The 12,378-nt window shown below is 38.3% G+C and overlaps 1 protein-coding gene across 2 annotated transcripts in view; it reads right to left on the bottom strand.

Moving 5' to 3' along the window:
* The window catches only part of LOC132640949 (ultraviolet-B receptor UVR8), a 52,227-nt gene that overhangs the window by 30,945 nt on the left and 8,904 nt on the right, over nt 1-12,378 (bottom strand). For both annotated transcript variants that reach the window (XM_060357758.1, XM_060357756.1), the window contains exons 2-5: nt 9,640-9,826; nt 8,465-8,611; nt 7,654-7,735; nt 6,983-7,138 (exon numbers count right to left, since the gene is read on the bottom strand). In XM_060357758.1, the coding sequence (XP_060213741.1) occupies nt 6,983-7,138; nt 7,654-7,735; nt 8,465-8,611; nt 9,640-9,826 (572 nt within the window). The remainder of the gene's footprint in view (nt 1-6,982; nt 7,139-7,653; nt 7,736-8,464; nt 8,612-9,639; nt 9,827-12,378) is intronic.

Genomic DNA, 12,378 nt, shown 5'->3' with positions numbered 1-12,378 from the left:
CCTGGTGGCTGCTTCGGAGAAAAATAATCCAAAAAATGTTGAAGAAGAGACATTCGACCGAAAAAGCTCGTCTGATACGTTGGAACGCTACCTCCAGTGCTTGAAAATTGATGGAACTGGCTGGTAGGCTAGGAATCGGCCGACAAACCTTAGGAAACAAAATCCTCCCGAAAAATCGTCGCTATGTTGGGGCTTGGTCACTAGTGACGGAGGAAAGTCGCTGGTGGTGTTGATTTTTGCACAACACTGGTTAACAAAAGATTGACGGGTATAGCCACCCTTTTGACGTGAACAGAAAAGAAGAGGGAAGAAACTCAACCTCTTGAAAGAAAAGTGGAACAACCGCTCTTGTCGGAAAAAAAATAGAGGCTGTTGGAAAGGCAACAACTGCTCATGTTTTAAAAAAAATGATTTTGGGCCTTGTACACCTATAAGGGTGGTAGCTAATTTGACGGCCCATTAGTTAGTCCAACTCTTAACCCTAATGCTATCTATATATAAGTACCACTATGGGTGTTGGAAGGCGCACACTACTAAAAACCTAGAAACGACTAGAGTTAGGGTTTATTCTTTGGAGTCCGGAGCCTAAATGGCATTAATTTGCCCCAAAAAAACCAAAAGGGGTTGCCCTTTCCACGATATACCAAAAGGGGTTTATCGTGGATGGGGCTACGTTATACCCCAACTTGTTCAACCTGTCAGACTACCAATTCAATTAAAAAAAAAAAACACACACACACACACACTTTACAAGTAAAACGTTACAAAATCATATTTTGCAAAGCGTTGGCCATAAGATTTTGCAAAACACAACTAGTGAGTCCACTCTTCTTTGTGAATAAAAATTGATTGTTTTTTTAACATAACAAGATTGTGTTAGGAAGTGGTTGGGGAAAAATTTACAAAAAATCCATATTGATTTTCTACCAGAATGATGATCTCTTTGGATTTTAGCCAGCAACCCAAAACTGAATATGATTCCATTGAATGAATCAATCCACCTTCCTCAACGTTTTACTTTTTACAAAATAAGATTTTGCAAAATGTTGGCCACCCAACGTTTTACTTGATATGTATTTTGTAAATCGTTTTGCTCTCCACGATATCTCAGAACCCCCAAATCTTACGAGCCCTAACTTTTACCTTCTTCCTCCTGCCTTCTCCACCATTGTTACCTTTTCCCACCTTCTCCAACTTAACTTACAGCCCTTCTCCTCTAATTGTCCTTGTTTGTAGGCTGACAAATTGTCCTTGCACTTTGAATTCATTGCACTTTGAATTCAAGGCTGACAAATAGTCGTTGCACTTTGAATTCAAGGCTTACTAAAATATCTCCCAGGTAATAAAGACACTAGCATGAAATATGAGAATCGATTCCTACTTCAAATAGTCCTTGATAAACTAGGACAAGGCATCGATTTAAAAAAAAAATTATAAGTAAAACGTGGAATGGTCTACGTTTTGAAAAAATTATATTTTGTATTTTGTAGACCAGCCAACGTTTTGCAAAATATAATTTTTGTAAAACGTTGGATTTTCATTGCAAATCGTCACACGGTGCACGTCTTACTATTTTTTTTTAATAAAAGCTGAGGATGCATGCACTCGTCAAATCTGTCATGCAGTCGTCAAATCTCCCATGTAGTCGTCAAATCTGCTGTGCAGTGTGCATTATTACATTTAGAAGTCCGTGATTCATTTTTTTTTATATCAGTTGAGGATTCCACTTTTCTATCTTGTATTCTCCACCTCTCTTGTATTCTGCACATCTCCCTTGAAAATAATATGGCGAAAAATTATGTAAGAGTTAATTTATATTGGGGTGGTGAAGTTGTGTACAAAGAAGGTTCGGTGAGATATAACCGTCGTCCGGAAGCGGTACAAAGGTTCCCAATCTCCCTCAGATACGATCATCTGGAACGCGTTTTTAAAAGCAAAATGGCCATAACTGATCCTAACCTTTCAGTGGTTATCACTGGACGATATTCAACGTCAATTACGGCCAGGGGATTTCCCATTTACGAGGAAACTCTTATTTCGGACGATGATTCCTTATCGTTATTTCTTCGAAGTCCTAATATATTTAGCAATCATATCAGCATAGCGACACTTGACATGTATGCAACTGTTGAACGCTCTACCCATGTTGAAGAACCCACTGACGATGAGTTTGATATTCGAGGTACTACATATCTTCCCACTATGAATATTGGGTTTGAAAGAGGTACACTTCAACAAGAAACAATGGTAGGAGTTGGTAGTCAGTCACATAACTTTGGTTGCACTGTGCAGAGCTGTGATATTCCTGGATCGAGTAGTGCTACAGGTACAAGTGAATTAGGTGGCGGCAGTATAGTTCGATATCACCCTGCTCAAGTGAAGTCATTTAAGGAAAGGTAAATATAACGATGTTTTGTTCACTTAAACTAAGAGACTTCTAACTAATTGTTTTTGAGATTTGAATGCCTTGACTTTTGCTATGTTTGTATGTGTAACGATTTTGAAGAAAACCCCGTATTGACTCAGCTCACACAAATTGTGAGCAACAACGATATAGCTAATGATCAATCAGATGAGTCAGATAGTGATATCTCATTAGATCACGAAGAAACAGACGATGATGATGGCCATTCTTATGAAGACGTTACTGCCCGAGGTGATGGTAACGTTAGCTATCATTCTAATGCGATTCCATATTTGGATAACACAAAAGAAGGCCCAAATGATTTTGCCTTTGTGAGAGATGACTGTCCAGTTCGGCCTGCACTTTGAGATCGTAAAAAACCTGAATTTATCAATTCAGGTTAGTATGGTGGCAACGAATATTCACAATGTTTCATTTTGTTTGTTGGCCCATTTTTAGAGGGTTGATAATTTTCCTTGTATTATGCAATTAGTTATGTTATTTCAGAACAAGCAGGAAATGAAAGGCGCAGTGAGACTATATTGTCTCAAAGAAATGATAGTTCATTTCTAAGCAGTCTAAAGGTAAATTTTGGAAGGTTATATTTGCAAGCGTCATATGATGGGATGTGAGTGGATGATCCATTTTAGAGAAATTTCAAGTGGTATGTGGAAGGCATGCAAAATGGAGTAGCAACCAGGTGACTGTTCAAATTGGAATGATCCTTCCTGTAATCATCCGTGAGATCCCACACAATTGTCTCACGGATGATTACAGGAAGGATCATTCCAATTTGAACAGTCACCTGGTTACTACTACGTTGATACCATATATTATGGTCAACGCATACATCAGTATTAAGTCGGTTCAGGAAAAAATAAAAGGGTTGTATACGTTTACTCCTAGTTATAGAAAAGCACAAAAGGGGCACAAAAAAGCTATTGAAATGGTATATGAAGATTTTGAAAGCTCTTTCAAGACATTGCCCCGATACATGGCTACCCTACAATATTTCAATCCGGGGACCGTTGTTGAGTGGGAGCACCAGTCAACTACTATGCAAGGCGAACACGTCTTCAAGTTTCTTTTCTGGGCTTATAAACCAAGCATCTATGGATTCAAAAATTGCAGGCCGGTCATCTCAATAGATGGCACTCATCTGTACGGTAAGTATGAGATGAAACTGTTAATTTCTGTTGGAATTGATGCGAACAATAACATTTTTCCACTTGCATATGTCGTTGTTGCACGCGAGAGCTTTGATTCTTGGACATGGTTCCTTGTGTTGTTGTGGAGACATGTTGTTTGTGGGAGACAAGAAATTGGACTTATTTCTGACAGTCATTAGGGCATCTTGCAATGTGTCCAAACATGATTGGTTACAACCACCATCCACACACCATAGGTTTTGTGTTCGGCGTTTGGTTGGCGGCTACAGAGCACCAGAAGAAGAAGTGAAGAAGAAGTATAAAATGATGATGGAACAAATTAAAAGATTGTCACCTCCAGCGCATCTATGGTTAAATAATCTTCTAGAGGAGAAATGGACATTGATTAAGGACAACGGTCATAGGTGGGGGATATGACAACGAATGTCTCCGAGTCTTACAACGGTTTATTGAAGAAAGCTCGTGGATTGCCTGTTACCGCCATGGTCCGTCTAACGTTTAAAAATCTTGTTGATCGGTTTGTTGAGAGAAGCTTCCTTGCTGCTTTGTTGATTGCGGATAAAAAGTCTTGGTCGCTCGCTGTTGAAAAGAAGTTTGATGAATACTAGGAGAGGTCCCTAAAGCACACTGACATGCAGCAATACAATGCAGCTGAAGGGATCTTTGAGATTTTGACATTTGCACATGAAGGTAAGGGCGGAAATATCCATAAAGTCTCTGCCGAAGGGAAAAGTGTTCGTGTTGGAAGTGGAGAAACTACCATATGCCATGTTCACATGCCATTAAGTTTTGTGATATCCGCCGAATTCAGCCAAAGACCTATGTTAGCAGGTACTACAGTTGCAGGTAGTACAAATAAACGTACGGTGGAAATTTTTCACCGTTGGGTGATGAGGCATATTGGCCACCTTCTCCCTTCAGTTTAATTGCAAACACTGAATACGAGCGAACTTCAGGAGCACGGAGTACAACTAGAAGGAGGAATAAAATGGATATAGCTCTTGCTCGCATGGCTAGGAAGTGTAGTACGTGCAAGCAAACAGGTCATAACAAGAATCGCTGCCCCGACAGAAATCAGTAGTTATTGTTGCTTGTTGATTTTTATGTTTTTTCCTAAGTTGTACGATCGTTGTTTCCTTATGTAATCTTCCAAGAATATATAATATGTCTTGTGTTGTTTAATTACGTATTTAATTTAACATTTACTATTCAGATAATGTGTGACATTTATTTAACTTATATTTTAGTATTTTTTTTATGTTCACATATATCAGACATTTTTAATTATTGTATGACTTTGTTTGAGTTAGAATATTTGTTTGAGTTAATTATTATATGACTTGTGGCGTACGTTTGAGTTAAAAAAATAAACTACATTGAAAAAAAAATTAAAAAAAATACCAGCCGAATATAATATATATTTTGAAAAACGTTGGCTACCCAACATTTTACAAAACTCATATTTTTGTAAAATTTTGGCAACCCAACGTTTTACTTGTATTTTTTTTTTAATTCGTCTGACAGGTTTGAAAAAAAAATTGAGGTATAACGTAGCTCCATCCACGATGAACCCCTTTTGGTATATCGTGGAAAGGGCAACCCTATTTGTTTTTGTTTTTTTGGGGCAAATTAATGCCCTTTAGGCTCCGGACTCTTATTCTTTGCATCTATGATATTTAGGCTGCGGAAACATGGGGATTCATCCATCTTGTGAGGATTCTCGACGATGAGTGACACAAGTCGTGATTGTTGCAAATCCGCTTCCGCAAAGGAGAAACTTGTTAGTCTTATATACTGGTATTTTTCGCTTATATACTAAATCGTTTTGAGAAAGAAGCCTTCTTTTTATTTCAGTATGTATTTACATGCAACAAGAAAGGGATTTATACAAAGCTCCTTTGGCTAATGTAGGAAACAGAATAAAATCAATACAGCTATTAAATAAAATCCTCCTACAATCAAGCTACTAAATAAAATCAAATCCTCCTAAAATCAAGCCCAATCAACATCCACAGATACTGATCAGACACAAGGTGAACAATTTAAGGTACTTTTGTTTTTCTATAAGGTTTTAAGGCACTATTGTAACTCCACTTGTGTGAGCTCTCTCAGATTACCAGTCCCAAGCCCGGACAAAAGACGAGGGTTGCCGACGGTCAATTGAAATCGAAAACAGCCTATCTACCCCATAAAGGTTTGAAGCCCGAGGTATAACTCAAAGTGAATACAGCAACCTAACTATTTGACATGCTAACTACAATTTCCAAAATATTTTATCCTAACAATTTCTATGGATATTTATTTTTCACCTATCCCCAGTTTCCTTCAATCCAAAGGAACATTCAACAACAGCATCATACCCGGTGAAATCCCAAAAAGTGGGGTCTGGGAAGGGTATAGTGTGCAAACCTTACTACTACCTTGGGAGGTAGAGAGGATGTTTCCGGTAGGCCTTCGGCATAAGAACGAGCAATTCAAAGTAATAGGAAAAAAGAAATAACGAAAACTATTAAGTCATGAAAAATACTATAAAAAGCATGATAGAGCAGTAACAACCACAAAAAAGGAACAGTGACAACCACAAAAAGCATGTCATTTCTAATCCTATGTCTCCTAGTATGCCCACACATCCATCGCAGCATCCTTATTTCCGCAATTTTCATCTTCTGAACGTGAGAGTTCGCGACTGGCCAACACTCCGCTCCTCAACATAGTTGGTCTAACAACAACTCTGTAGAACTTGCCTTTAAATTTAGGTGGCACCTTCTTGTCACACAAGACCCTTGATGTGAGCCTCCATTTCATCCGCCCTGAACCAATACAATGTGTGACATCATCATCAATCTCCCCATTTTCTTGTATAATAGACAGACCCAACCTGAACCCTTTTACACTCCAAGGTTTGTCTCCAAACCTCCAGTTTAGCGTTAACTCCGCTGGGAATCTTGTCAATCAGAACTATCTCATCCGCGAATAACATACACCATGACACCTCACCTTGAATTTGTCGCGTCAATCCATCCATCACCAAGGCAAACAAAAACGAGCTAAGAGTTGATCCATGGTGCAACCCCATCAAAACTGGGAAGTGCTCTGAATCTCCTCCCACTGTCCTTATCCTGGTCTTGGCTTCCTCATACATGTTCTTGATCGTCCTAGTGTATGCCATAGGTACAACTCTAACCTCCAAGCAGAAAAAACATTTCTGATACGAAAAGAAACTTGAAAACAAGTATTTAACTTTGTTTTGTCTGTTAGCAATACATTTTTTCGCGCAATATCAGATACACATTAAAAAATTCTTCCTTACCGCAAAAAAAGTCTTAATCCCCGTTATACAATGTTGTTGCAGTAATTAAAAAAGTAACCTGATAGTAGTCAACAGAAACATTCCACAAAAGATGCCTACCACATCAGCTGCAACTTTTTCTGGAACCAAGCGATCATTTCGGTCACCTAACCCCAGATTACCATATCGACCCCAACCCCAACCATAAAGTTCACCATCTTCTGTAACAGCAGCTGTATGTTCGGCACCAGCAGCAACCATTTTTACAGGTATTCCCTGCAAAAGTATGTTGTAAGTCAAGTAAATTTCATATGCTGATACCAAATCAAATGTGATGCACCAAACAAAGAATCATGTTCTTATCAAGTCATTCATCCAGAATGATTCATGGATAATCATTCAAGAAAAACCAAAAAAAAACTCACAAAATCAATTGTGCCCACCCCTGGATCACTAATAAAGCAGATGCATATCATCTACATCAGGTTCAGTTAGAGTTACTTACATGGTCATCTTTGCAAAATGAAAGCAGCAAAGAAATGACAACTCAAAAACCAAGTTATCTCAGAGAAATATTTTCTCATTACAAGGGCAATTTGAAGTTTATTACCACTGTATGAATAAAGCTATTAATTTATTGGGATATCAAACATATAAGCTATGTGAAGCCATACACTTGACAAACAATTACACCATCTTTTTTGATAAGTCAGCAGAAACGCTACAGAAGAGTTTGTGAAAGAACAACGATACCAACTACATTAACTTAACAAACCATTAGCAAGACATACCTTGAAAGCTTCAATCCTTCGAGGCACAAGAGAGTCCTCAGTGGTGCCAAGGCCTAGTTGGCCATTTTGATTTCGCCCCCAACTGAAATTGAATGATAACACTATTAATACTTGAGATTCAAATTTTCAGACGAAAAGAAGCAGATTTAGAAATAACAAGTCTATCAGAAACAGCCTCTCTACCCCACAAAGGTAGGGGTACGGTCTGCGTACATCTTACCCTCCCCAGACCCCACTTGTGGGATTACACGAGGTATGTTGTTGTAATAAGAAAGCATTTCCAAGTTTTGCAAACTATATTGCTATATCATATATTGAGAAAAAACTTCAAATGTGTTCGGAAACTAGTCAAGAAAGAGATGGGATGGTAACATAAAAATGGCACAATATACGAGAATGTGGAAGGAAGTGATTTCTGTCCTTTGATTAGTTTGAGTAGACAGTAGAGACAAAAGGAAATAGATATGTCTTTTTATTGGGGAAGACAGAATTGTATACTTTCCTGGGTAAACATAATATAAGCCAAAAAGAAATTTCAGACTTTTTCATTTCATGGTTGATAGTTTTGCAAGAACCCTTCCGTTTTGAATAGTGGTTCGTACTTGATATGTTCATTAAATAAGAGAGCTCCAGACTCCCTCCAAAACTTCAATGTCATGTTTCACTTTTCATGAATCAAATCCATATTCAAATCATAGCAACACTATTAAGGAGACAAAACGAACATAAGGTATAGATCAAAAGAAAAGAAATGAGCATAAGGTTTATCAGATCAACCAAAAACAACAGCTCAAGAGCAGCAGCAACCAACCTCTGCACTTCGCCTTCCATGGTCACAGCAAGACAATGGCTGTCTCCACATGCAATCTGCTTAATGCGTATACCGTGTAGTGCTTTTATTGGTTGAGGAGTGAACAAGTCACTGGAGTTTCCATGACCCAATCTCCCAAAATCACCCCTACCAAATGAAAATAGAAACAACGCCTGCTGATTTGATCCAAATGCATGCTAACACAATCAAAAAATGTACATGCATGCAGCATACAAGGCTAATGTTCTTCATGTTCTTTCATCACACAGATTATCTATGGTACGATCCAAACCACCTATTATGGTAAAACCAGAGCAGAATACTCTCATTTCTGCTTCTCTCAGTGAAGACCATGAAGAGTTGCTAAGATTGTACTTGTTTGGGAAAACTAAAAGCAAGTACAGTGATAAGACTCGATATTCATAGCCAGAGGTCTAATTCCAGCATCTACCACTCTTTGCTTCCTACTTCATTCTATTAGATTTTTTATTTTTATTTTGATAAGTAACTCCCAATCCTCATTTGTATTTGCATCTTTTGTGTTCTAATTTTTGGCCTTTTCATGTTCACTTTGTTTCTACAAATTTAAAGATTTTTCTCACATTTGCTAACTTTTACAAGTAAACTACATTAAGCAGATTCCATTCTTCGGCATGCTTAAAATAAAAATTGCAATATGTAGAAGAGGTAGTTCCATGAATTGCTTCCTTAAATTGCGTATAGAAAGGCAGGACAAGCTAGGATGAGATCTATTACTCCCTCTAGTCCATATTATATGATGTTTTTAACTTTTATATTTTTTTACATAATCAAGAAGATGTTAATTATTTTTTCCAAAGTTACCCTTATTTAGGTAAAAAATGGATTTTTACATAACAAAGGAACCATGTTAAATAGGTACTATTTAATTAAGAGTGATTTAGGGCAAAACGCATCTTACTTTCTATGCGTGAGAAGATTGTGCCCAAGCTAAAAACACCATATAATATGGACCGAAGCAAGTAATATCCAAACAACAACAGTGCCAAGAATTGTCATGAACTAACAGCCAATTCCTAAGGTAACATGTGTTTAATAGCTAATACCAAGGATCTACCAGCTACCAAATTTCATACAGATTCCAAATTTTATCATAATAATGTATTAATTAGAAAAATGATGGAAAGGAAACCTACCATCCCCAGCTATAGACTTGCTTGAGGCCCTCCGAGTAAGCAGTTGTATGATCAGCTCCACAAGTCACAGATACTATTTCCTGCCCATCCAATGCACTCACCTGAGTCGGCGAAAATCGATCTTCAGCATCCCCAAGGCCGAGCTGTCCATCCTCTCCCCTTCCCCATGAGCAAACGACATTTCCAGCTGCAATTACATTGATTACATCAACTATCCATCACGCGGAAAAGCATGATAGTTTGAGTTGGCAGCTTAAATACTGAATCAAGCTCTTCTCGAATTTATGGGTGCAATCTCATGTTGTTAGACTAAGTCAGCATTTGAGAGATGTTCAGAAGAGGCTTCTTTCCCTCTTCACAAAGATTGATCAGGAGAGAAAAGGGGAAAAATTCAGTCATCTCAATAGAACAAAAAATGGATAAACAGATAGTTCCTTTTGATTTTTGATGTGAAATTTAAAGATGGGAAGCCTCGGAGTGAATCAAGAACTAGGGAAGGAAATTAATAACTCCTTTGCCATGAAGTTAAAATTCTTTCATGGAATGTGAAGGGGTTAAATAGGGATAGAAAAAGAAGTTTAGTGAGGAGCAGGATACAACAATGGGGGGTTGATATTTACGTTTTGGTGAAACAAAATTGAGTGGGACGATGGGAAGTTATCTACAGCAGTTATGGGGGAACAGATGGGTGGCGGGTGCTTGGGTGATGCAACTCAGGATTCTTTGAATCGAAAGAAGCAATTAAGCAAGCCTAAAGGATAAATGGTACAGAATTACCCTTGACAGCAAACTCAAGAACCCTAAATTGGGATTTCAATCGACGAAGAGAAGAGAGGGAAAGTATTATTTCACTTGTGAACTGATTGAATGCATTACAATTGATTGAAACATCATCTTATAGACTTAACAGATTCAGGCGGTAAAGTTAGTTACTACTAACTTTGTGACAGCTCAAGTCACGTGCAGTGCAGGTGACTTCTAACTACCAACTAACTGCCAACTAATTTCCCCTAATTTCGAGCTAAGTAATGAATTACATGAATTGAAAATGAAAGAAAATGCTATTAACAAATCTGGATCATATCAATACTTCCCCCTTGAGATGATCCTTGTCCTCAAGGATCAAACTGTGGAAAATTCTGCTGGAATGAATCAAAATCCTCCCAAGTACTCTCCTCCTGAGCTGAGTTAAACCACTTGATGAGTAGTTGAGGAACAGCCTTGCCATTTTTTTGAGTCAATCTCCTATCCACAATGGCTTCAGGATACAGCAAAACAGAGAATTAACCTCTGGTAGTGTGACTGAAGCAGGTTGTGACCCAACTTTCTTCTTGAGTTGGGAAATATGAAAAGTGGGATGGATCCTTGAATTTGTAGGAAGTGCCCAGGTATAAGCTACAACACCTACTCTCTAGAAATGATTTGAAATGGCCCAAAGAACTTAGCAGAGAGTTTTTGATGCTTATGAGACTTCAAAGATAATTGTCTGTAAGGTTGAAGCTCAACATAAACCCAATCTCCAACTGTATAGGTTCTGTCAGTCCTTTTTTTATCAGAGACTTCATTCTACTCTGAGCTCTAGTCATATGTAATTTTAGGGCCCTCAAGGTAGCTTCTCTAGCCTGTAAGCTTCTATCCACTACATCAAGATGCGAATCGAATGGCAAATAAGGAAGCAAACGAGGGGGTGGTTGTCCATAAACAGCTTCATAAGGTGACATGTTGATGGAGGAATGGTAAGTGGTATTGTATCACCATTCAGCAAGGGGTAACCACTGAGGCCATTCCTTAAGTATTTCACAAGTCATACACCTTAGATGACACTCTAGGCACCTGTTAACAACCTCAGTTTGTCTATCAGTTTGGGGGTGACAAGCAGTGGAAGTAAGCAATGAAACCTTCTGCGGTTTGAACAACTCCTTCCAGCTCTATCAGATACAATAGATTCAGGCATGCCATGTAGTTTGAACACCTCATTCATAAACACTTGAGGCACATCCAATGTAGTACAAGGATGCTTAAGGGCAATAAAATGAGCAGCCTTGCCCAGTCTGTCAACTACCACAAATATGACCTCTTTACAAGCAACCTTTGGTAACCCCTCTATGAAATCCATGGAAATATCTTGCCAAACCTTATCAGGAATGGGCAAGGGTTGTAGCATTCCAGGATAAGCTACATTTTCATTTTTACACTTCTGGCAAACATCACAGTTTCTCACATAAGAATAGACATGCTGCTTCATTTTCTTCCAATAGAAGTCCTGTTGTAATCTCTTGAGAGCAGCAGTGATACCTGAATATCCACATATTGGAGTGACATGATAGAAAGCAACCAGTTTTTCCCTTGAAGCATCATCAGCACCCACCAAAATCTTTCCTTTCCTTCTCAAAACACCAGACTGGTATTTGTAAAGAGGTTTGTGAACTGCACCAGACTGAATTGTCCGAATCAACTCTTGTAAATGTGGATTGATCAGAAAAAAAAAACTTATAAATGTGGATCTTGAGTCCAAGGAGCTTTAACAGCATCCAATAATTCAGCTTGAACTCCAGAAATACTGAAAAACTGTACAGAATCCTGCTTCCTAGATAAAGCATCAGCAACAACATTCTCTTTGCCCTTCTTGTAGCCATATAGTCATATCCAAGCAACTTGACCAACCATTTTTGCTGACTAGGGGTGGTAATTCTCTGCTCTAAAAGGTATTTAAGACTGTGATGGCCAGTCTTAATGACA

Source organism: Lycium barbarum, chromosome 5 (assembly GCF_019175385.1).
Source record: "Lycium barbarum isolate Lr01 chromosome 5, ASM1917538v2, whole genome shotgun sequence".
Taxonomy (NCBI): domain Eukaryota; kingdom Viridiplantae; phylum Streptophyta; class Magnoliopsida; order Solanales; family Solanaceae; genus Lycium; species Lycium barbarum.
The sequence above is the reverse complement of the archived record's forward strand: the minus strand, read 5'-3'. Positions and strand labels throughout refer to the sequence as shown.